Source organism: Aulonocara sp. 'chitande type north' Nkhata Bay, linkage group LG8, assembly GCF_057382095.1.
Source record: "Aulonocara sp. 'chitande type north' Nkhata Bay isolate Kocher_YH1m ecotype deep benthic linkage group LG8, A_spYH_male_GT1.1, whole genome shotgun sequence".
Classification (NCBI taxonomy): domain Eukaryota; kingdom Metazoa; phylum Chordata; class Actinopteri; order Cichliformes; family Cichlidae; genus Aulonocara; species Aulonocara sp. 'chitande type north' Nkhata Bay.
The window spans coordinates 521,487-548,110 of record NC_141351.1 but is presented as its reverse complement, the minus strand read 5'-3'; the positions used below and the strand labels follow the sequence as shown (position 1 = coordinate 548,110).

General features: G+C 40.7%; 1 protein-coding gene across 1 annotated transcript in view; it reads right to left on the bottom strand.

Moving 5' to 3' along the window:
* ca10a (carbonic anhydrase 10 (inactive)a) overlaps window positions 1-26,624 on the bottom strand; it is a 322,758-nt gene that overhangs the window by 3,987 nt on the left and 292,147 nt on the right. Inside the window, exons 5-8 of the mRNA XM_086304920.1 lie at window positions 8,120-8,215; window positions 4,688-4,760; window positions 1,531-1,685; window positions 1,063-1,237 (exon numbers count right to left, since the gene is read on the bottom strand). Coding sequence (XP_086161046.1) covers window positions 1,063-1,237; window positions 1,531-1,685; window positions 4,688-4,760; window positions 8,120-8,215 — 499 coding nt within the window. The remainder of the gene's footprint in view (window positions 1-1,062; window positions 1,238-1,530; window positions 1,686-4,687; window positions 4,761-8,119; window positions 8,216-26,624) is intronic.

Here is a 26,624-nt window from a genome sequence, read left to right as displayed (position 1 = left end):
GGAAGATAGCAACAAAAATGATAGGGAAGCTTTACAAGATGGTAGTGAGACCTGCTATCATGTTCTAGTTTGGCAGCTGTGGCAGTAACAAAAAGGCAGGAATCAAAGCTGGAGGTGGTAGAGTTAAGATTTTGATTGTGATTGACCAGAAAGGACTGATTAGAATCAGGCATGTCGGAGGGGCAACGTTCAGCGTTTTGGAGACAAAGTTAAGGAGGAAAGGCTGAGATAGTCTATATGTGCAGTGGATGGATTGTGGATGTGCTGGGCAAAAGATGTTTAATATGCTGCTGGCAGGAAGGAGGAAAAGAGGATGATGACAGATAAGATTCATAGACGTAGTGAAGGAGAGTCAGTGTTTCAGAAGAGAATGCTTGTGTTGTGAGTCCACTGTGATGACCTGTGCAATCAGCTGAAAGAAGAAGATGATCTCATTTCTTATTTGTGGGGATCATTTTATCAAAATGAATGGTTTATTCACTAAGATAATTGCTGTAATCTGGACCTAGTTCCAGGCTGGTAATGTGTAAGCCCAGAATTGAGAAATACTTTGAAACTCTGTTGCCATTTTGAAAACAATTTAATACAACATAAGAATAGAATAGTCATTTCTTGTGATTGTACATGTACAACAAAACTATGTTTTTGATGTGCTTGTTGTTGTTTTTAGCTTCTATAGGTGTCAAGTGTAAAAGATTCTGTACTTTTGTTCATATAATGTACATTTCTTAAAGCTTTCCTAGCATTTTTTGTTAGTAGTTGCCTAGTGTAGCACATTCAGTAAAGGAGCAGTCTAGTATGACCACTAAGAAAAATAACGGCAGCATCTTTGTATTTTTTTCGGGTTCAAAAGATTTGTTTTTTTTACAGAAATATGACTTGCCTATTTTATATATTTGTTTTTGTATAATTGCTCTGTTGTGTGCACAAAAACAAATGTTATAACCAAATTGTGCGATCTTATGAAAGGACAGATATCACAATATCTGTAAGTAAATATTGTTTAAATGTCAGACACTGAGAAAGTTACCCAAACCAGCCATTTGTAGAAGTAGTTTTTACCTCGGTACTGGAGCTTCTGGGCCCTGTTGTTTGGGCAGTCTTTGCCCTGCATGCTGAAGTTAATATTGGTGCGGATGCAGCGGTTGTTTAGAGGCTGCACAGGACGAACGTTGTCACTCATGCTTAGAAAGATCTGAGAGGGCTGGTTCTGGCTCAGCAGCCGCAAGGAGTGCATCTAACATCAAGACAGAGAGAGAGAGAGTGAGAAAGAGGGGGAGGGAAGAGAAGCAAAATTGGCTAAAGTATCATGGAAATGTGAGCCAGCCTTTTTTATTCACTGCATTAATTTCCAGCAAGGTCTGAGTAGAAGATTACACACAGGAGGAGAGATTTTGGAGGAAAAGCCTCAATGTGAGTAGACATATTTCACAGAGTAATTTTTTGAGAGAGAATCCTGATCTGAGACAGGTAAGCCCCAGTGTATTCTGGGAGCTTTGTTTCAGGTCTGTGCTGGTGGATGAGGCTCACCTGCATCCGTGTGAGATACACTGGCTTGTTCATCAAGATCCACGTGGCAGTCTCAAAACATGGAGGGATGGTCATCGATCCATCATATGTGATAAAACTACTTGTTTCTGGATAAATCTCCTCTATGTTCAGGCCATTCAGTAGATATGCATCATCTGCAGGGTAAAAAGGCAGAAAACCGAAACAAAATGAGATCTCTAATGTTTCATCGGAAGACACTGGAAATGTAGTTGTACAAAAATTGTATTCCACATGTAAAAATTAATGGATTTGTAAACAAATTACTAAAAGATTATCATATACTGTGATTTTCTTCCAAGCAGTAAAGCAATCATTTTATTTGCAGTTATGCTAGTTTGTCCAATTATTTTTGAGTCTTTAAAAATGGGGAACTATGTCAAAAAATGGCTGTAATTCTGTAATCAGTGCTGAAAGTTTTCAGTCACGTGTTTTTTGTTTGACTTTAAATAAGTGGTAGTATTATAAGGGAAAGATATGTGAGAGCTAAATCATTGTCCAAATGTTTTTAGATATTCAGAAAGTAATCAGATCTGGGAGTTGGACACTGGCACCAAATTCAACCAACCTGACCAAGGAGAAGCAGCACTCCATTATTTAGAGACATGCACAACTCTCTGGTGTATATCTTTATGGAGACTGATTCATACAGCACAATTGTTAGAGTACCATGCAACGTAAATGTGACTGTATATAAAGGATGCACATAGTCACTGTGACATCGCTAATTGGTTAATGCTTAATGAAATCTTTGAGCTCCACATTTTTCTTCTTGATGTTTGGAATCTAAATCCAGTCCTCCAAGTTGGCAAAAAACTTGTGATTGACAGATTATTAGTCAGTGAGCATTTCCTTACTCTAACAGGGACTATAATTCACAAAATGTATTTAGTATGACCTAACATTAGTGATTCAAACTAAAGTTTCTACTGAGTTTCCCATATGCTTCTATACAGCCTGAAGACTTTTTGCAACTAGAGGATTAGCCACATGTTGGTCATTATGTAGGTTTATGGCACATCTGCATTTGCTTCAGTTTTTATTAAAGCTTGCAGGTTGTTTTGTTTTGGCCATAGCTCTAAAAATGAGTCAGTGTATGATTTTAATGAAACTGGTTTCTCAGCCGGAAAAGGGTGGAGTGCCCACTCCGGGTCGGGGATGAGTTCCTGCCCCAAGTGGAGGAGTTCAAGTATCTCGGGGTCTTGTTCGCGAGTGATGGGAGAAAGGAGCCGGAGATCGACAGACAGATCGGGGCTGCAGCTGCAGTAATGCAGACGCTGCACCGGTCCGTCGTGGTGAAGAGGGAGCTGAGTGTAAAAGCGAAGCTCTCAATTTACCGGTCGATCTACGTCCCTACCCTCACCTATGGCCACGAGCTGTGGGTAGTGACCGAAAGAACGAGATCGCGGATACAAGCGGCAGAAATGAGCTTCCTCCGAAGGGTGGCTGGCCTCTCCCTTAGAGATAGGGTGAGAAGTTCGGCCATCCGGGAGGGGCTCAGAGTAGAGCAGCTGCTGCTCCACATCGAAAGGAGCCAGCTGAGGTGGTTCGGGCATCTGACAAGGATGCCCCCTGGGTGCCTCCTGGGTGAGGTGTTCCAGGCATGTCCCACCGGGAGGAGGCCCCGGGGCAGACCCAGGACACGCTGGAGAGATTATATCTCTCGGCTGGCCTGGGAACGCCTTGGTATTCCCCCGGATAAGCTGGAGGAGGTGGCTGGGGAGAGGGAGGTCTGGGCCTCTTTGCTTAGGCTGCTGCCCCCGCGACCCGGCCCCGGATAAAGCGGATGAAGATGGATGGATGGATGGTTATAAAATTCAGTATTTAACATAAATTGCTGAGCTGATATTTTCATTCATACAGAAACTTACTAGGGTACTCTAACTCAACTGCAATTGTAGAACAAATACAGTGGATGGCATAAATCTGTGTACTCCAATTGAGTAGTAAACAGTGAAATACACTGGTGTAACAAATAAGCTGTAATTTGAGTCACTTCTCATACGGAGTCTGGTTATCATTACAACTCTTTCATTTTTTCTCACTTCTTTCATTTGCTGTTCTGTGAATGACAGCTTGTTGGTGTGGCAACACAAAACCTCTTTTATTCAAACTGTCTCCACTGTCAGGATGCTAATTGGACAGACTACAACTTCCTCTTCCTCTCTTTCTCCCCCTCCATTCGCTATAACTTGCTGTCTACTAGTCCTCTCATGACAAATGGGCTACTGATTGTGCTGAGGTCACAGTGGTGGGCTGCTGCAGCTTTAATGTTGAATCAGCTGCATCACTACTAAATACTAACTGATGCATCAAAGGAATAGGAGCTGTGAAAAAATAAAAAGCACTTTAGGCCACTCCACCTACACTGATATTTGATGGTGTGGATTTTTAATGTATATGTATCTTCATATACACCTGAGTGTAAATCTGTGCTTTTGGGAAGAAAAACAGAAAAACGCTGGGCTGGTAGCATTATTGGCTGTGAGAGGGATATGCCTAAGGACTCATGGGTATGAGTGGGTGGTGTGTGACAGCATCTGTATGTGTGTTTCTGTGAGTCAGTGTGTGCGAAACAGCATATCTGACAGAGTTTTGACAGCTGTTAAAATCCATGCTTTTTTGCTGCTCCTCCTAGTGGACCCAAAAGATCCACCTCTGCCACCCAACAACACCCCCACCCCCAGTGACATGGTGTTCACAGACCACATGAGGTTATCCGTGATGTACAGCCCCAGTAACTAGGTGCTACTGACCACCTCCACAGCTGTGTTGTTGATGAGAAGTGGGACGTGGCTGGGTTGGTTCTGATGTTGACAATGACCTCCCGAGCTTTATCGATATTCAGGTTGTTGATTCTGACCAGCCCACCATGTACTGTGTCATCCACAAACTTCACGATGTGATGGGTAGCAACCCTGGGGATGCAGTTACGTATCAACAGGGTGAAAAGTAGAGGGTTCAGAACACAGTCCTGAGGGCTCCCCTCTGTGCTGAGGATGATGACACTGGACAGGTTCTATCCAACCCAACCATGCAAACCACATGAACTGTGATCCACTTGGAGCACTATGCAGAGCATGCTGCTTGGCCAATTTATGATTGGTGCTTTAACAACTTATTACACACAACCACCTACTTTTATATGTTATTCTTGTGATGGTGTCTCTGTTCAGCATTCGATTCAGGAATGAGTTCGAGGTCTCAGCAATCTAGAAAAAAGAGAAAAGGAAAAAAGAGGGTCAAAAGAGTGAGGTTAAATGGTCACATAATGAGTTGAGAGCTCTGCTCTTGTATGATTAAACGAAATTTAATCTATTTGGGACAGTACTTCCAAGTATAATGAGAGTGTATTTTTTTAATCTATCACCTTTTTAGGAGACTATTAAAAAAGCCTCAAACACTGTGCTCTAATGACAGCAGAACTTGAACTGAAGTCTGCCTCTGTTGAGGTAGCAGGAGTTGTAAATGTCTTCATGGGAGGCAAGTGGGTAATGGATAATTTTCTGGGCAGTGGAAATGGCCCTTATGAGTGCACTTCACTCTGCTGAGAAGCAGATGGCAAACCATGCAGACATGCTTTAGGTCGACGCACACTCAGTAGAAGAGTGGAAGAAGGAGACAATCAGTTTCTGAGCCAAGTTGTTAATTCTGTGGATCCACAATAGACGGAAACACTGCTGGGCCAGTTTGACCCCTGTGAGTTTTACTACTGGGTTAGGTAATGGATTCCATGTATAGCTCTTATTTAAAACAAAGACATAACCTTGTGATTTTCTTTTTGCTTAAGAAGTATATGAAAATGAGGATAGGCTACTGAAACCCCCGATGTTTGTTTGTTTTTAGTTTGCATTTTCCACACATTTTTACTATGATTTTGCTTCCTTTGTTATTTGATTATTGTATACATACATCCACATATTCTTACTCATGTTGTGATATTGAGTTTCATCTTGTGGCCCAGTCTCACACACTGCTGAATTTGCATGCTGATGAAAGTGGAACTGATAAGCAACTCACTATTTTCTGTATGTAAACAGTTGTGAAACATTTTAAAGTGTCCTCATCAGTGCGTGCTTGGAGAAACAGCTAAGCCGTAAGATGACATTTCTTACAGCAGCTTTGCAGTCATTTAGGCACTTATGCTATTACGGAGCCAGCTCTGTTCTAGGATGTCCTCTGGACCCAGTGGAGGTGGTGAGTGACAGGAGAATGGTGGCTAAGCTGTCATCACTGTTGGACAACATCTCCCACCCCATGCAGCAGACTGTGACAGCACTGAGCAGCTCCTTCAGTGGGAGACTGCGGCACCCACAGTGTGGGACGGAGAGATTTCGCAGGTCTTTCCTCCCCACTGCTGTCAGACTCCATAATAAAGACTTTAACTGATCAAACACACACATCCATACATATGCAATAACACTAAGTGCAATAATCCTTTCTGTCATCGTTGTATTTTTACTCAGTTGTATATAGCATTTGTATTTGTATTCTATTTTTATCTTATTGTATATTTATTTTATTTTATTCTACTGTATATAGTATTTTATTTTATTCTATTCTGTACAGTTGTGTACTGTATTTATTCTTATTGTATCCTAATTTTTGCCTCATAACTTTTGCACTGTCCACTTCCTGCTGTGACAAAACAAATTTCCCACGTGTGGGACTAATAAAGGTTATCTTATCTTATCTTATCTTATATCCAGAGTAGGTGTACAGCTAATTGTCAAAACAAGAATAATGAAGGAATATGCTAGGACAGTACCATATAAACTTACCTGGATGAATTGCTCTGGAAACACAAATTGCTAAAGACAAAACAAACAAACATTCACTTTCCTTGTGGCTGGGGAAAAAGGCTGTTACTGGTATAGTAAGTCTCAGTTTCTGGCTACATGCCTGTTCAAAAGCCTGTCCTCCAGTTGTCTAGTACTGAGATAATTCCTAGAATACTAGGTATGGTAAAAATCAAAGATTTATTTTTTTGTCTAACCTTGCCTGACATGAACTCATGAAAATCAGATTTTTGTTCAGCTAATGGCTTCAAGTCCATCCTTTACTCTGACCTCCATAACTAAAATGAAAACACACTGTCAAGCAAAGTTTTGCTGGGTGTTGGACACAGCTTTTGGAGTTTATTTTGTTTTATTGAGCGTTTTTGTGTTATTATGATTCAAGTTTCACAGTCCTGAATTTATTCATGTTATTGTTTCGGATTTTTCTGCTGATCTCAGTTTATTATTCCTATAATCCCTTATTTATTGAATTCCTTAATTATCAGGTTTATGAGGTTCCCCTTGTGTTTTGTTCCTCACTTCCCATTTTCTGTTTACATGTTCCTCCTTGTGTTTCACTCCACGTTCCCCCTGCCTGCCTCTCTTGTGTATTCATGTATGTACACTGAATTATGTCAGTGTTTCCCTCTTTTGGCCCCCTCCTCTGTCTTTCCAGTCAATTCTGTTCTCATGTGCGTTCCTCCCTCCCAGCCATGTGTCTTGCCACATGTTGAATTTGTGTCTTAGTGTTTCCTGTTTTGTGTCGGCAGTCTCTTGTGTTCAGTGTGTTTAGTTTTGCTTCTCTGTGTCATTATTTCTATTCGTCCCAGCTGTGTATGTGAGAGAAACATGGGATTGTTTCTCTCACATATCCTATCAAATGTGGGACCTCATATAGACAGTTCTTGCCAAATCGTGTCCAGTCAACTAAATTTACCATAGATGGGCTCCAATCAAACAGAATGCACCCGAGCTCAAATATGAGTGTAATTGTAAAGGTTTTAAATAAATGGTAAATGGACTGATTCTTATATAGCACTTTTCTACTCTCCTGGAGCACTCAACAAGCTTTATACAACATGCCACCTTCACCCATTCACACCTATGCTTTCTACCTAACATTCACACACATTCAGATTCATACTCTGATGCATGCATCAGACAGCATCAGACAGCAACTGGGGGTTAGTATCTTGCCCAAGGATATTTGACATGCACACTGGAGGAGCCAGGAATCTAATCACCAACCTTCCAATCAGTAGATGACTTGCTATACCTCCTGACCTGCAGCCACCCACATGAACTTACGTAGATGTTTTATTTTTTGTGCATTTGAAACAATGTCAAACAAATGTTTTTAGCTTTGTGATTATATGGTATTGTGTGTAGAACTTTGAGGTGAAAAAAATTAATTTAATTTTTTTATTTTGGAATTTTCCGGGAGCACTCATGACTCATGACAGTGAGTTCCACACTCATAGAAGTCATGGAATTCTGTCAAAGTAGGAAAACTGCTTTAAGTTATTCTTGAATAAGTATATTGTTACTGGCTTGTAATACTTAAAAACTGATTAAACCAGGTCAAAATTAACATGGCGTTTATGCCCAGATTCAGTATGAATGTATAAAACTCAGAATGTAGCAATTTGCATTCTACTGGATTTTATTGCTATAAGTCAGAACGCCATAGTAACTGTAAGTTGTTCTGTGTCAAGATAAAATTCCATTTCTGTGAGTGAATACAAGTACACATTTGTATTCGCGCAGTGATTAAACATATGTATGAGGTTTACCTTCATGAATATAGACACTATGACCAGTCCATTGGGGCTTTTTGCAGCTTCTGTATAATTTGTGTACAGCTCATGATTGTAGTGGATCAGCTGAACCTGGAACATAAAGAGAAGAGAAGTAGGGAATTACAGAAAGAAAAACATCAGTCTGATAGTTTTAGTTTAAACATCATGAAGGTGCTTGAAACAGTTACTATAAAATAGAAACCTTTGAGCACCTTTGTCAAGAATGTATAGTTGCCTTGTACTGATACTCAATCATTCACTTAAATCTTTCTTTATGGCTAGCATATCAGATGATTAAAAAGGGAAAATCAATACAAATCTCTGGTAAATTAAAATGGAAGCAGCTGACATGCAGATAGTTTGTATACTTAATGTGTATAAGGACAGAAGTAATATGAAGGACATTAAGAGACGGGGATGTTCTGTCATTATTTGCTCCAAGGCCAGCCTGCTGAGAAAGCTAAACAATCTCCCAGCATGAGGTTAATGTTTGACTGACAGATGCTTCATCCACAACAACTGTTCGGTAGTTTAAGCCTGATGTTTTGGCATGGGCAGACCCAACCGCTCAACTTCCAACTCTTACATTTAAAATGCCTAACCTATGTGCATTTGAAAGATATACAATATATCATGAATAGGCACTTCTTAGAGAAAAGGTTTAAAAGTATCAGATTTTAACAATGAACTGAAAGCAAAAGAGGACAGGGAAATTAAATACATTTCTGTAGTTGACAGGAAAGTAACCCATGCAACAAACAAAATTTTTTTTTTTTTATCTATAAATCACGCCTTCCGATCCTTTTGTGTGCCATTCCTGTGTCTTGTTTCCTACTTTTCTTATCTGATCTTTGTAGTTTGGCGTGGTCTGCAAGCTAAGGGAGGTCATTGAAATCTGGGAATAGCATCATGGTGGGGCGACCGTGGTTCAGGGGGTTGGGGAGCTCAACATAACTGGAAGGTTGCCAGTTATGCAAATACGATACAATATAAAATACAATACCCTTTGTCCCCTCCGTGAATTGCTAACTTATTGTGGTGGAGGGGTGGAGGGATAGGGTTACCGGTGCCACACCCTGTGGCCATGTCCACGGGCCCCAGCACAGCCTAAAGAGGGGATTATGGGTCCACCCTTCTACAGGCACACCACCTGCATGAGGTGCCACAGGAGTTGAGTGCAGTGTGTGCTGGGCAACGGCCAGGGGCAGAGATCCTGACGGACTGATCTCCAGCTCCCGAGACTACCAAGCAGAAGCACATTTCAGGAACTGCAAGAAGTCTGCACTTCTGGCAGCTATACACATTCATTGCAAAAAATGTAATCATCCTTCATGCATCAAAAACTATCCATCCATCCATCCATCCATCCATTCGCTTCCGCTTATCCTTTTCAGGGTCGCGGGGGGTGCTGGAGCCTATCCCAGCTGTCATAGGGCGAGAGGCGGGGTACACCCTGGACAGGTCGCCAGTCTGTCGCAGGGCCAACACACAGGGACAGACAACCATTCGCACTCACATTCACTCGCACATTCACACAATGGCAATTTGGATTTTCCAATTAACCTATCCCCTCAAGCTGCATGTCTTTGGACGGTGGGAGGAAGCCGGAGTACCCGGAGGGAACCCACGCAAACACGGGGAGAACATGCAAACTCCACACAGAAAGACCCCGGCCTGATGGTGGAATTGAACTCAGGACCTTCTTGCTGTGCGGCAACAGTGCTAACCACCGTGCTGCCCGCATCAAAAACTATTTACTATTTTTTCACAAAATATCTTCTTTGCTTTAGGGGTTACAGTTCCGTTACAGTTACTCCTAACCCATAGCATTGTGGATGGTTGATTAGCTTAGCATTTGGGTCATAAATAATAAAAAAACTATACCCATAGTATTTTATCCAAGCAGACAAATATTAGCACAGGAGAAAAAGTCTCCTTTTTTGGGTATTAAAAAATCTGTCACTTACTTCTTAGATTGGCAGAATGCCTAAAAATGTATTACCTTTACGTTATAGTTTTTCAATATGTGGTAATACACAATGACCCCATGAATACAAAGGTGGTAAATGACTTATTTCAAGCACAAACGGCTGGCAATAATTTTCAGATTTTTCTCGAAGGCTTTCCCTCCTCACCTCCATAAACTTCTCCTCACTCACTGGCAAAGAGCATACTGTACAGGGGTATATAAATAAACAATTATAAGAGGAGAGTAATTATGGAATACTTGATTGGGAGAGTGCAGCACAGCAGAACTTCTATAAATGCAATCAAGGCAAGAGAGGAAGTGATTAGAGTCCTTTGCTGATCTGATTAGATTTTTAGGTGAGAGTGGCAGAGGCAGCCAAAAGAACTCATCCCCACTCTCCCAATGACAAATTGCCCAAAGTGTGCTGCTGGTGGGCAATAAAAGGCCAGTGTGGGCCATAATAAAGTGAGAATGTCTGCCAAATAGAGAAGGAAAAAAGAGCGAGAAAATAGAGGTCGTAATTAGACACAGAAATAGTTACAGAAAGAGCAGAAGAAGGTAATTTTATGTGTGAGCCTACTGTACCTCATCATTTATTGCAGCTTCGGGCTGTTCAAACAATTCACACTAACTATTAAGTTCAACACCTCTATCAATGTAACAGGAACATGTTACTTAGATTCAGCGGTAACGCTGTGTTTCATTCTGCTGAATATTATGTAGTTCCGTAACACTAGAGTTCTGAGTGGGAAAAGGCCTACAATGCACAAGAACTTCATTGGAACATTCTAAGTACTATAAGTCAAGTAAGGTAAGTTCACAACCCATCTTTCTAAGGTGCTTGGAAAGAAAAGCGTCTGGACTTCTTTAAGATGTTTCAGCTCTCATTCGAGAAGCTTCTTCAGTCCTAAAAGCAATTGGTGGGGAGCCCCAGATTTTTAAACCCTATGGGAGTGTCCCCAAGAGGGTAATGGACCCTCATGGACCCTATTGATCTTCTACCTAATCACACGAGCCAAGGTGTGAAAATGGATGTGCGTCACAATCAGCCAGGGTTTTGGGTGAACCCATTGTGAAATCTAGCCCCACCCTATCATGTGATTTACTGAGGTCAAATGGCCTAGAGTGCTCCACCAGTTGCTCTTCGAACTGAAGTAGCTTCTCGGATGAGAGGTGAAACGTCTTCAAGGAAACTTAAAGAAATCCAGACGCTTTTCTTTCCAAGCTCCTCAGACTACAATGATCTGGATGACTGAAAACACATTTCACATTTTTTTAACTAACTGTTTTCCCTTGTTTGATTAGGTTTAGCCATCAATAACTTTTAGGTTTACATCCTTTCACAACTGTAACTACATGTTTGAAGGCAACAACAAACATCTACAACAAGCCTCTCCTCCATTCTTTTCCATTATCAACAACACTGAAATCTGTAGCAAACAATTATATTTTAGTCATCAAGGGACTGCTATTTAATATCTTCCACACACTGAAAAACACACAAAGCATTTAATGTACAGTGGGGCAAAAAAGTATTTAGTCAGCCACCGATTGTGCAAGTTCCCCCACCTAAAATGATGACAGAGGTCAGTAATTTGCACCAGAGGTACACTTCAACTGTGAGAGACAGAATGTGGAAAAAAAATCCATGAATCCACATGGTAGGATTTGTAAAGAATTTATTCGTAAATCAGGGTGGAAAATAAGTATTTGGTCAATAACAAAAATACAACTCAATACTTTGTAACATAACCTTTGTTGGCAATAACAGAGGTCAAACGTTTACTATAGGTCTTTACCAGGTTTGCACACACAGTAGCTGGTATTTTGGCCCATTCCTCCATGCAGATCTTCTCGAGAGCAGTGATGTTTTGGGGCTGTCGCCGAGCAACACGGACTTTCAACTCCCGCCACAGATTTTCTATGGGGTTGAGGTCTGGAGACTGGCTAGACCACTCCAGGACTTTCAAATGCTTCTTACGGAGCCACTCCTTTGTTGCCCGGGCGGTGTGTTTTGGATCATTGTCATGTTGGAAGACCCAGCCTCGTTTCATCTTCAAAGTTCTCACTGATGGAAGGAGGTTTTGGCTCAAAATCTCACGATACATGGCCCCATTCATTCTGTCCTTAACACGGATCAGTCGTCCTGTCCCCTTGGCAGAAAAACAGCCCCATAGCATGATGTTTCCACCCCCATGCTTCACAGTAGGTATGGTGTTCTTGGGATGCAACTCAGTATTCTTCTTCCTCCAAACACGACGAGTTGAGTTTATACCAAAAAGTTCTACTTTGGTTTCATCTGACCACATGACATTCTCCCAATCCTCTGCTGTATCATCCATGTGCTCTCTGGCAAACTTCAGACGGGCCTGGACATGCACTGGCTTCAGCAGCGGAACACGTCTGGCACTGCGGGATTTGATTCCCTGCCGTTGTAGTGTGTTACTGATGGTGACCTTTGTTACTTTGGTCCCAGCTCTCTGCAGGTCATTCACCAGGTCCCCCCGTGTGGTTCTGGGATCTTTGCTCACCGTTCTCATGATCATTTTGACCCCACGGGATGAGATCTTGCGTGGAGCCCCAGATCGAGGGAGATTATCAGTGGTCTTGTATGTCTTCCATTTTCTGATGATTGCTCCCACAGTTGATTTTTTCACACCAAGCTGCTTGCCTATTGTAGATTCACTCTTCCCAGTCTGGTGCAGGTCTACAATACTTTTCCTGGTGTCCTTCGAAAGCTCTTTGGTCTTGGCCATGGCGGAGTTTGGAGTCTGACTGTTTGGGGCTGTGGACAGGTGTCTTTTATACAGATGATGAGTTCAAACAGGTGCCATTCATACAGGTAACGAGTGGGGGACAGAAAAGCGTCTTACAGAAGACGTTACAGGTCTGTGAGAGCCAGAGATTTTCCATGTTTGAGGTGACCAAATACTTATTTTCCACCCGAATTTACGAATAAATTCTTTACAAATCCTACCATGTGAATTCATGGATTTTTTTTTCACATTCTGTCTCTCACAGTTGAAGTGTACCTCTGGTGCAAATTACTGACCTCTGTCATCATTTTAAGTGGGGGAACTTGCACAATCGGTGGCTGACTAAATACTTTTTTGCCCCACTGTATATTGTCAGAGCTAGCTTTTCAGAGCTAAGTTCTTAATAATCAATTTCAGGAATGGCAGAAAGAGATTTCATTATTACGACTTACATTTGCAGAAGCATTACCATCAAAAATTTCCAAAAACATATAACAAAAAATAATGTTTCGGCTTAAAGCTGAAAAATATGGGATTCACCTAATACATCAACAGTAACAATGAAACAAGGCCAGCATTAAGTCAAACATCAAACCATAGCTTGTTTGATAAATACTGGAAATATATCAAAAGATTAAAGAATAATTTTGCACATGATTCCATGGGAAATCTTTTAAAAAAAAACAACCACACTAAAACTTTCCACTGAATGCAGCTCTTCTAAGTACTTGGTGAGTTAGCAGCTTCTTTGGCCATTTTTAGGTCAGTTAAACCTGGGTGGAAAGCTGCACTGAATGAATAGGGTATGAATGGTCACTATTACTCACAACAAGGGGTCATGACAGTCTCTTTATGGCATGATGGCTCGGTGCCCTCAGGGATAGGGAAATATGGAGACAGCAAGTCGATACGGGAAAGAAGGGTGCTTAGCACTAACAGCTTTCTAAGCGCTGGGCTGGAAATGATGCTCCCCATCTCAGCTTCAGTTAATCCTTGGACCCTTCTTCAGATTAACAGGATAATGTATAGTATCAAGAAACCTGCAAATGGAGAAGTCTTGCTGCCATGTACAAATATGCTGATCACACTCTAGATTTGTATCTGCATTGGCTTTTTGCTGTCGTTTTTCACCATGTTTTTTTTTCTAATGTGACAGAATTAGAAGCATCTCCGATAAAATCTGCTGTGCTAATACAAAATAAACTGCAATGGTAATTGAGCATAAACCCAAATTTCGCTTTTTTTTTTTCTTCACTGATATTTTTCTTCAAAACAAGCCATGACTGGTGTTCTGATGCAATTTTAATCCAAGATCCTTCACAACAAAGCTACTGTGGTGCAAATGTGGGTGTAATGTTCCATTTAATAGTGATTAATGATAATTAGAGCAAGAGAAAATAAAATAGGAAGAGTCTCCTCATCTGCAGCTCTGTGACCAATAATCTGCCGCAGCAATATTAGCTCAATGGGATTTTCTGTGTGTGACTATATTTGAAATAGGATATCCAAGGTATGTTTCTGTGGCTGATGGGGATTTAAAATGTTTGAAGCGACTGCCTGTGGCAAATCCTTTTCAAACACCTGACAAGATTTGAATTAAATGTATCTGGAGCCCCTCTTCAGAAATAAGTGCTGTCTCTTTCTGTCTGTGGGGCTGACACTGTCAAATGTATTAGGTGTAAACCTAATGTAATCCATTAAAACTAATATTGAATGGTACTTTCTTAAGTTATTTGTCCACGATCATGTTATTTTATAAGATAATATAAATCGGTAAAAAAAAAAGATGAAGGAAACTGGTCTATTCCTACTGATAATAAGGTTTCAAATGACACCAAAATCTGACATTGTTTTTCAGTTTATGAGATAAAAGTCTCTGCACACATAGGATTGGTTATTGGTTATAAGGACTCCAGCCACCCCAGCCATAAGCTGTTTAACCCTTTAAGACCTACCACAGAACCAAGTCCGCCAGAGCTTATATTATATTTTATATGCTGTAGTGCCATTTTTGGGAGCATTTCAAGTTGATATACATCAATACAACCATTATAGCCCAAATTTTAATAATATGTCTGCATTAAGTGCATAGTAATTACATAAATTGCAAAAAAGTGCAATAAACTACAAAAAAATTAAAAATCATTTTTGTTTTTTTAACATATATTTCTAGTTAGAGAAATTTAAGAGGCTTATCTCTCAAAACTGCAAATACAAAAAAGTTGCACAAAATAGTTTCCCACCACAGGAAATTTAATTTAAGTGTCTTCATATTTTTATTTTTGAAATACACCAATTTTTATATACTACGGAGCCCCGCAGGGGACATGGGAGAAAAAAAAATTATGACGGACTTTTGCGAGATCTTGCAAAACAAACTCGGGATCTCGCAAAAGTTTTAGCCGCATTCTTCGGAGGCCGCCAGCTCGAAGCCGACCAGGAGGTCGAGGCACGATGTGCCGGGAAAGCGGTATTCCTCCCGGCTGTAGTAGGTCTCGACCTCCCGTTAGCTTCGAGATGGTGGGTGTCAGATCTCCAAAAACGTCGGAGCACTTTTGTAAATATGTGATGTCTTGTAAACCGAGCAGGTATCTGACGTTTACACAACTACATTCACGCCTCAAAATATCTTAAAAGTGTATTTTGTGACCCAGAAAGAGTAATATTACAACTAAGTAGCTGCCGCCATTGTTGGAATTCAACTTTTGCGAGATCCCGAGTTAGTTTTGAGAGGGAAACACATCATCACGTAGCAATTTCTTTTTTTTTTTTTTTGCCTGTCCCGTTTGGCTCTTTTGCCTTCAGAATTGTTGTCTAAAGGCAAAGAAAGATGCCCAATGGATTTACTTTACCAAATTGACCATCCCAGCCTTGCCATAATGGTCCATTTGATTCACCTTTTATTGTTTATTTTATTTTCACTTACTGAATACGGGACAGACTTGACTGGGGGAAAGAAGGGGAGAAAGAAAGAGGGAAAGAGAAACAGCTGAGAAGAGGGACGGGGGAGAAGGGCAAAAAACAAAAACCAACAGAACGGGCAGAAAAAAAAAGAAATAAAAAATGCATATATCAATCACCTGGATCACCTGCTGAGAAAGAAAAAAGAAAACAAGCAGAAGAGAACAAGTGTAATAGAATAAACAACATCACAATGATATATGGGAATATGACAGTAAATACCAAATATTAAACATTATTGTGCAGCACATAAGATCAACAGAACACAGTGTGCTTTGAGGTAGGAGCCAAAAAGGGTGTAGTTTGTGGGTGTGATCACCCGTGTGTACACCTGTGAGCATGGACGCGCTTGTTTTTTTTTTTTAAAGGTTCCTACATGTAATGATCTGCTAGAGGGTGTGGGGGGGCCACAGCCCCGTCCTCCAGGGCATGAAGCAGGTATGGAGGAGATCAAAACTCCAGACATCCAGAGGCCCCCAGAACACAAGAAACCAAGGAAGACCAACAGAGGGGCAGCCGCGCCACTGTCCCAGAAAGAGCTGAGGAGAGTCCCAGATGAGGGCTCACTCAGCAGCCGCGGAGCAGAAGCCAGGGGGGGTTGCAGTGACGCGCCCGTGAGCTCCGCCGGCAGCCAGCTGTGCCTGAGTGACCGAGCCCCAGGCCGAGAGGCCGGGGGCACCCCACCTCCGAAGTGGCCCGAGCGAGCCCCAGGCTCCATAAGCGGTCGCCAAGGAGTGAGCCGGTGTGTACCTGGACGTCTATCCCCGGACACAAAGAACCACCAACGCACCGATGTCTGAGGGAGTCCGCCACTGGCAGGGGAAGTGGTGGTAGGGGGAGAGAGGCCTCCAAACCTTGGAGGGCCTGAGATGTCCCCAGAGAGGTGGCGTCTGACACCCAACCTGACATATAGACACAGACATACAGGCACACACAGATACAAACATCCATTCCCACCCTCATGCTCTCATATGCACTTACTCCACACTCAACCAACGTGGAGACAGACATAAAGAGACGCTGTACACACGATCACACTCCCCAAGCGTACTCTACAAACCAGGTCTAGGTACCCTTGCCCCTGGAGGGGGGAACTGCACCCAGACCCAGGTGGTGTTACCCTTTTCCCAGCAGCAGGGAGGCCCCACACTCCAGACCGCAGTCGGACGGCCAACTCCTCCTCCTAGCCCCCCTCCAGCAGGCTGCAGAGAATGGGGGTGAGAGAAGACTCCAAACCTCCCTCCACCCGCTCATTGTAGTGTTGATGCATGTGTGTTCTAAGGTGCATTTAAAACCCAGGAGGGCATGGAGCTACCTGCCAGAGAGCAGCAGGTAAGCGCATGGTCCCTCCTGCTAGGCCCTCAATGTCTACGTGTATTTAAAATTGAGAGGTGGGCAACGACGCCAGGGGTGAGGTGTACACCCTGATGGTACTTTGGATTCCGTGTATCGTGCCCACCCCCAAGATCCTATATGTATGTGTAATGAGAGTGTGAATAATGTGAATGTCTAAGTTGTGGGATAAAGTTGAGGCAGAGGCAGCCAGAAGGGGACGGGGGGGGGGGGGGGGGGTAGCCTCCTCTGCACCCTGGTGACATACCCCTACTCCAAGGTCCTGCATGTGTGGGTGGTTGTGGTGGAGCGGGAAGGGGGAGGCAGCTGGAGATGGGGAGGGAAGGAAGGGAGGGGCAAGTGACCCCTCCGTGGGGCCAGCTCCCCCGCTGACCCCAGTGGGCACCCCCATACTCCGCGACCCGCCAGGGAAAGGGGGCCCAGGCCCATCCAGACCGGGGCCCAGTGCAACAGCGCCTCCCGGCCCCACAGAGCCCGGGACAGTCCACCCAACCCCATCACAGAGAAAACTGCACCCACCCCACCATCCACTCATCTTCCAGACTACATAAGACAATAAACACCCAGGCTGAGATCTTCCTCCACCTCTCCTGTATCTCCCCCTCCTGCATCACGTAGCAATTTCAAATATCCAGTGGCCTTGAGGTTTCCATTGATGAAGAATGGACCCACTATCGTTGTACCCCATATACCACACCAAACCATCACTTTTGTTGTTCCAACAGTCTAGAAGGGATCCATCCAATGTGGGTTAGTATCAGACCAATAGTGGTGGGTTTTTTTTGTTAACTTCACCATTCACATAAAAGTTTGCCTCATCACTGAACAAAATCTTCTGCTACTCTACTTTTTTTGCCATTCTCCAAATTCTGCGCACCGATCTGGGTCATCCTCGTTGAGATGCTGCAGTAGCTGGAGTTTGTAAGGGTGCCATTTGTGAGTAGCTAATATCCGCCGAAGGGATGTTCGACTAATGCCACTCTCCACTGACATGCGGCGAGTGCTACCTTGTGGGCTCTTGCTGAATGAAGCTAGGACAACCACTGATGTTTCTTCATTAGTGACAGTTTTCTTGCGTCCACATTTTGGCAAATCCAACACTGAACCAGTTTCACGAAACTTAGCAAGCAGTTTGCTAACTGTAGCATGGGAGATGGGTGGTCTCGTAGGGTGTCTTGCATTGAAATCTGCTGCAATGACCCGGTTACTGCGTTCACCAGATATCAACACAATTTCGATCCGCTCCTCACGTGTTAACCTTTTCAACATGTCAATGGCTGTGAACAAAGAGAAACTTGTAAATAACTCATGAAAGAATAAAGTTATGTTGAAACCAAGCACACCATTGTTTTTCTTGTGACATTACCAATAAATTTGATGTGTCACATGGCCCTCTTCCTATTGAAAAAACAAAAGTTGTATCCAAGATGGCCGACTTCTAAATGGCCACCACCATGGTGGTGACCATCACCACCCATCTTGAGGAGTTTGCCCCTCACATATACTAATGTGCCACAAACAGGACTTTAATATCACCAACCATTCCCATGTTATTACGGTGTATCCATATAAATGGCCCACCCTGTATTTCTATAATGGCAAAGTTTCCAATCTTATTTAAAAAAAAAAAAACTGCCACTCACTATTACCCCACCAAGGCAGATACTATATAATGATATATAATATAATTCAATACAGTATATAAAATTAACTCTTCTGTTTGCCTAACTACACCAATTTCAACTAATTATTTTTTGTAGCCTCGAGTTTCTAATGGCTTGTGACAAAAAGCTGGTGTGTCCAAAGCTCCAAGATGGTCACGAGCTAACTGATATGCTAATCCCAAAGGTATTTAAAGTCAAAGCCCTCTATGTAAGGACACTTTTAATAAGTTCCTAAAAGAAACGAAAAAGTATCATCATTTGGGAAAAAATGTCAACAATTTGTCTTCAAGCAAAATAAGATATATTTATTTAAAACATGTTTGGGAGCAACCAAGATGGCTATTTCTTATTTTAATTTGTTTAAGATAAACTATAATTTCTTGCTTTTGATGTATATTTTTGGCCTTTTCCTGTTGAAGACTGAATCAGATAAGGACAAAGATCTTTCCCACATCAGCTCCAAATCAGCATTAAGCAGGTGTGCAACTGATAAGGACAGTGATGATGATTGTTTTGAAGTTGATACTCAACAAATTCAACAGACATGAGCAGCCAAGTCACTAAAATGTTTAGAAGTCATGTTAAGCATGATAACCCTGGCACTAGCAGTGATGAAGAAGATGATACTGGCACCAACTGTATTGCCAGGAGTGTTGGTAAAAAGCAAAGCAAGTAAGTGATGAGAGCAGCATTTGTGATGAAGGCTACATGGCAAGAAGTGATGACAAACCTGGCACAAGCAGTCACAGCAGAGGTTTCATGGCAAGAAGTGAAGACATCCCTGCCATGAGTGTTAATGCTGATGATTACTCTCATATTTAACTCTCGCAGCATCGCTTTCTGGCAATCCTTCAGATCATGAAGAATTAAATCAAGCTATAATTGCAAGCTTGGAGAGTCAGATGTACAGAATTTGAATTAGAGCTTTCCAGAATTGTCAAATGAATATAAAACTTTAAATCTCTATGATCAGTATGACACATATTTTCAAATTCTGTAAGATGACCATGTAGCTGATATATTTAATTTTGTGTTTTCTTTTCTTTTTTTAGTGCAGAAAAAGTCCCGCTTTAAGAGATACTGCTGGAACTGTCAAGCAAAATTAGCACAAAATAGCAGTGCAAATGTAATATAAATCGCTCTGCTGTGTGGGAGGGAGCCTTACATGGTTTTCAAAGGATATCTCATGAGCCCAATTTGATGATGTGTGTGAAATGAGAAAGGGGTTGATTTAGGTGGGCCAAGGAGGGAATTCTTGAGACTACTGATGGACACCATTGCAGGGTCACCCATGTTTGAGGGGAAATAAAACTGCAAGAACTTGGCTCTTGAGAGTACTGGTAATTACCAATTTTTCTAAGATTAATAGTGTGAACTGTCTAACTGATATGGGTCTTTACAGGCAACATTATTGACAGTTTTGCTTTTCCTTTAATTCTGTTGCAGTAAGCTTGGTACATGGTGGTCCTAACCACCTAACTTTCTGTCACCAACAGCATTTTCTCTTCTGGTTGGCAATTCATCAAATCCAACTCTGGAACACATAGCTGACCTGGAACTCTTCAAAAAAAAGTCAAAAAGGTAAGTATATTTATTTTATAAATCTTATATTGCATTAGAAGTAGTTTGTATTCCATTTGAGCAGGACTGTGTTAACTTGTCAAAGTTTTAATATTCACAAATTCATCTGCCTCAGTCAGATCGATGTTTTAAGACTTGTTACGGTGATTGTTCTTCAGGATTCATACAGGTAGATACCAACCATTTAACAGCACTTCAGAAGTTTATTTAGACTATTGAGTGTGAACATATAGTCTTTGTCTCACATTACTCTGTTCATGTGTCTTTGACATGGTTGTCTTTGTGTCTTTTCATTCTTCTGCTGCCTCAGTTTCTGCTGTCATTTTACAGAAAATGCTTTCAGTATGTTGTTAGTTTTGATCGGATATGTTTTCTTATATTTCTTAATTCTTTCTTTTTTTTCAACAAAAAATGTGTAAAAGTGAAGAAAAAACATATTCCCTGATTTCCATCATTTTCTAATAGATTCACTTGTTTAATAATGTTCATTGCGGTCTCATTAATGTTGACATCATTATCTGGAATTATGACATTATTGTTTGTTTGAAGTAATGGCCGGGGTAATGGCCCTTCATCAATGCCATAATAGATATCGACATGAAAAAGGTCATTTATAAACGACTGGATTCCCACATTGTTTGTGACACCTGTATGCCACAGCTGAAGAGGCGCCTGTCCTCCTTGTGTAGAGAGATCATGGTTGTTCCACTGATTGACACTGATTCTGCTCTGTACTCTTGCTTTTTCAATCCTTGGCGAATAAACATAATACAGGCAAAAAAGATGCAGCTCATTCAGTGAATCCAACATATCCCGTTCTTCCATAAAATTAAAAATATTTCTAAGGTGTCTTGATACAATTGTGTGGAGTTCTGCCCACAGTCTTTCAATTCTTTGGTTATTACTGAAACACCTGCCTACTCCTCTTCTCTGTAACATAAAATGACCATCCTGTATATTTTCCATTCCATGATCATACCTGACCCTTAAGCCAAACCAAAGTTTTGTATTCCTTCCAAAAATAATGATAATACACATGAGGCTCTGTTACTGGATAAGCAATGTAAGTATATGATGGTTTGGCTGAAGCTATCAACACTGCCATGCAGGCTATAAGACACAATTCATCCTAAGCTCAGAAATGGACTTCAAACTTTGGGTGGGTGGGAGAAAATTTTCAGATGTCTAAAACATAGTTTATTCACCTACTTTTTTACAAGGATAACTGGACAAGAACCTGTATATATGCCTGCCATTTCACAGTTGAAACTCTCGCCAACCTCAACTATGTATATGCAACAACTGCAACAGTTTGATTGGTTCATGTACCCAGCTTGGCTTTGTTTTGGCTCGGTCCTAGAAGGGGTGGTGCCATAAGGCATCCTTAGCATTAGAGAGTAAACCATAGATTTCTATTCAAAATTCCAATTAAATATCGCATGTTAGCATTTTCAGCTGAGACAAGAAAAAACAGACGTAAAAATATGTTAACTGATAAACAGATTTAAATGAACTGATTCGAATCTGTTAATAATTTCATCTACATTTCTGAGTAATTATTTTCTGCCTAAGACACTCTGGTGGATTCACTAACACCACTTTTGAACCGTTATCTTAAGACAGGTTATCTAAATGGACCGCATCATTGTGATCAACAAGATCATAAACCAAGCACAGGCAAAAGAACATTGGGCCTATAAGATGCTAATTCTGAATTTCAGTTAAATATTAGAGAGCCTGTGAATATAACGTTGGTAAATATTTTTTTAACATAGTGCCCATGTGACCTTGCTTCAGTATTACACGGGCCAAACGGAGAAGAGGAATTTTTCTTTGTGATGGATCACCTACATATTATGTCTCCACAGTGAACTGAAAGCACTCAAAGCAGCGGCTGCCTGGAAGGAGGAAAATCAATCTAAAACTTACAGCACGCTTTAGAAAAGGGTTGGTGAAAATGATGTTGTTGTACCTAATGGGCTAAAACAGTCACCACAATGATTCACACTCTGACGGAATTTCACTCTATGTATAATATGTAGGATGATCATGACCCAGTGTTCTGGTAAAGTTTAAAGAAACTAAATATTGACAACTGGCATAAAAATGCAAAAACAAAGAAAGACTCAAAAGTGCTTGTTCATAGTCGGACAGCCAGCTCTCACTGGTTGATGATGATCCAACCGATTTGGATTACTTTAAAACACACACACAAAAATGTACTTCCTCTTTCAGTTCTAATGTTTTATATATCAGGGGATGATAACAGTTATCTGGTCTTTCGTAGGTTATATAAATAATGTTACTGGCTTAACATTAACTAAGGCTCCTCAGTGTTACCTGTTACATCTCAAAACTGAATGCTTTTTGTCTGGTTTGACTGAAATGACATGCAGCACATTTATGTGTAGACAAAAGAAAAGTGAAACACTGAAGTTCAGCTGCATAGCCAATCTTATTGCCGAGCAAGTAACTATTATTACTGTGCTGTTGGTATTTTAAAATGGTTTACAACATTTACACAAAAGGTTTTTTTCTCTTAAACAATGCATAGTATGATTCAGAATAGATTGATGCCATTTAAAATATAGTAGAGTAAAATTTTTGCTTGCGTCATTGTTAAGAGACTCAGTGTTCTTTAATTTTCTCAGAAAGGCTTGAATTTAAAGCAGTTCAAGAAAATATGAATAAAGTTGGCCTTCAGATCAAGTAGTGTAATTACAGTACTCAGTTATATTAGTGAGGTCAATCTTCTATTCCTCATTCAGCCTTCGATGTCTTTCATTGTTTGGTTACTTCAGTAACCTTCAATAGACTATCACTGTTTACATGGTGCTCACTAAAATGGCTTTTGATTGTCTAGTACCCAGTATGCTTTTATAATGCAATGTACTGAGGAGCTCCTGTATATAAATGAGATGTACACAAGAGGAGAAAGAATCAGTATACCGGGAATTATTAATTGTGTGTGTGTGTGTGTGTGAGTACCTAGGGGTTAATTTATGCATGCAGCTCTGCTCTCCTGAAGCAGCCACTCAATTTAATCTGAAAATGAAACACCTTGGTTTTTTTAACAGGTGCTAAAATATTATGTGTCCACCAGGCTAGCTTCTGTTTTTACACAGAGAATGCTCAGCCATTATCATTATTTTCTACCTTTATTCTTATTTTTATATGTTTATGTGTATTTACATGTTTATGTATCTCTATCTTTATCTATAAATAGCCATGAAAGACATGGAAGTACAGTTTAGTTCTACACTGCCGGATATAATTTTAAAGATCATCTGCTTTTTTTGTTTTGGGTTGGGTTTTTTGTTGTTGTTTTTTAAAACAGCAATAACTTCAAGTCATTATTTTATACGCGATGTTATCAGTTTCTTTTTTTTCTAGAGGGAGAATTAGTGTAATTAGACTGAGTAATGAGCTGCCACCTAACACCATGAAGTTTTATGTAATAATAAGAAAGACTTTCTGTTCTTTATTAAATTCATTATGTTCTGCCACTCTTTTATATTTATTTAATACATTTCATTCATGCATTTTTTTTGGTATGCAGTAAAGTAAATGTGAGCTAAACACACACAAACACCCTCACACACAGAGACATAAATAAAAACTTAGGCAAACACAGTTACATACAATTTTTCAGCAAAGTGGAAGAGAAAGACCAAAGAAAAAGCCATGCTGAGTTTGACAATAAAAAGGGGTGATTAAAAAATGAAAGCTTGAGTTTTAATGCACTCACATATACACAAACACGTGCCATTCCTGCCACAGGAAGCAATTTCAGAAAGAGGTTCTGCTTTAAAAAGTTTGAATATTCCACTCTTTGCTCACATTTCAAGGATGTGCACAGCGTCAGCAAAATCTGCACATCAGGCAAGGGAGCTGGCAAGCGAGAATTTTTCTTCATTTTCAATTATGAAGAATCTTATTGGACCTTGAAATCACAACTCTAGCTCTGAGAAGGGCTATGGCGGGGGGTGGTGAAGGATGAGTAAGATGTTTTCTAGTTGCCATTTTAACCAGAAACAATTGTTTGAGTGAGTAGAATATGACAAAATGGAATAGGATGAAAAACGGGAACATCCGTTGGCTATCTCCTGGCCTTGGTTTCCCTGTTATTTGCCAGCTTGCATGCAGTACAACTGACAATATATGCAAGAGGTGAGGCCAGGTATTAAGCTGAAAAAATAAAAAATAAAAAAAGTTAACTGTATTCATGCTTTTCATAGGTCCAGTTCAGAAACTGAAAGACTGCTTTGCATTCCCCCCCCAAGTCTCGACCTCAACATTATTGAAGCACTATGGGATCAACTTAACAGGGAAAGCTCTGTTCTGTTCTCTGTCTAGATGACCCCACAGTAAAGGCAGCCAACTTCTAAAGAAGAGATTCGGAATGTCCTTCAAGAACCCTGAAGAACTATTTCCGAAGGCTACTCAAGGAAAAACTCCCAGAGAGAGCTCGGGCTATCTTGAAGAATTAAGGTGCTCATAACAAAAACTCTGTTTTTGGTTTATATGCTAGCTTCCCATTTATTTTGCACATTGTGTTAATTAATGGCTGCACACATTTTGCATTGTCCTAGCAAAACCTAAAGAATTTTTTCTTTTGGTGTTTAATTTTTTGTGTTTGATTGAAACGTAGCAAAAACTAAATGACATTTCACAGTGTGTGACTCTGCTCCTCACAGATTTATTTAAATCTGGTAGCCTCAAGCATCTGGTAGAGTGGGAGGTCTTGTGATCTACCACGGCAGGTTTCACCTATTTATGTGCCAGTCAAGAACTAATTTGAATCCATTTCCCTATAACTTAATGGACATATCCCTATAGTCACCTCTGTGTATAGCCCAACTAACTCCAGTGCTGATTTTATCAATGAATATGCTGCTTTTCTCACCCATTTTGTTCATTTTCCCCATATTACTGGGAGACTTTAATATTACATATGGACAACATCAATAATCATCTCTCACTAGGGACATTACTTCTTGCTTGGATATGTTTGGACTGCTGCAGCATGATGATTTCCCTACACACTGCAAAGTAAATATCCTGGACCTAATCGGTTGTTCTGGCATCACTCGTCTTAACTGTATAGCAATTGATCTCCCCCATCTTTGGCCGCATATTAATATCTTTTGATGTTAATTTCACTCTATCCAAAGCAAATATCCAACGTGTCATTTCATTTCACAAGATCAAAGGCATTAATTTAAATGCTGTTTTGAGTGGTATTGACAGTCTCCCCAGCATAAATCCTCCATCCACCCCTGAAGAACTAGTTGCTCATTATAATGATGGCCTCCGTGGAATTTTAGATGCCCTGGCTACTTTATAAAACACTCACCTTTTTCACCCACTCTGGACGATGGTTTGCGTTTGAATTATGTCAGCTGAAAGCTAAAGCCCTTCATCTGGAACATCTCTATGAAAGATCTGGACATCCACAAGAAAATGTACAATAACCATAGTCATCTTTAAAAAGGATGCTATACCTTCAGCAATATCTTCTTAATATGCAGGTTTAGTCAGTTTAGGTGAAGGGAACACAAGGGCCCTTTTCTCCATAGCCATCAATTTGTATTCTGCCACTTATTGTAATACTTAAATGTCATTTTTGAACACTAAAGTTTACAAGATTTACAAGCAACTAACCACTTTTTCACTTCCCTCAGCCTATGACTCAACCTTGCACAAAAGTAATTCGCACTGAAATATCTCTAGCATTAACTCTTGCGTGCGTGTTAAATTGTCGGTGCTCAAACTGTCTGTCTAGATTGTATGTCTACATTATTTGTATGGTTATTTTATTATATAGTTTCATATAATGTGCTAGCATATGTGCACTTTTACGGAGCTGCTTTTTAATCTCGTTATACTGTGTATAATGACAACAAAGGCTTTCAGCTTCAACTATTCCTTTGGTGCACTTTCAAGTCTGACACTTTCCTCTGTTTCTGAATTTTCTGACTTAATCTGAAATCCAAGCCATCCACTTGTTGATTGGAGTTTCTACCCTCTTTGGTTGGAGCCTACTGACCCTCTCTGAACACCATAATACCTGCTATTATTCCTTCTTCCCTCACCTCTGGTATTGTTCCCTGATTTCCCAAATCAGCAGATAACACCTATACTTTAAAAAAAACCTGGCGCAGCTTGCCAAAATTTCATCAATCGTCGTCGTAAATCCAACCTAGCCTTTATAT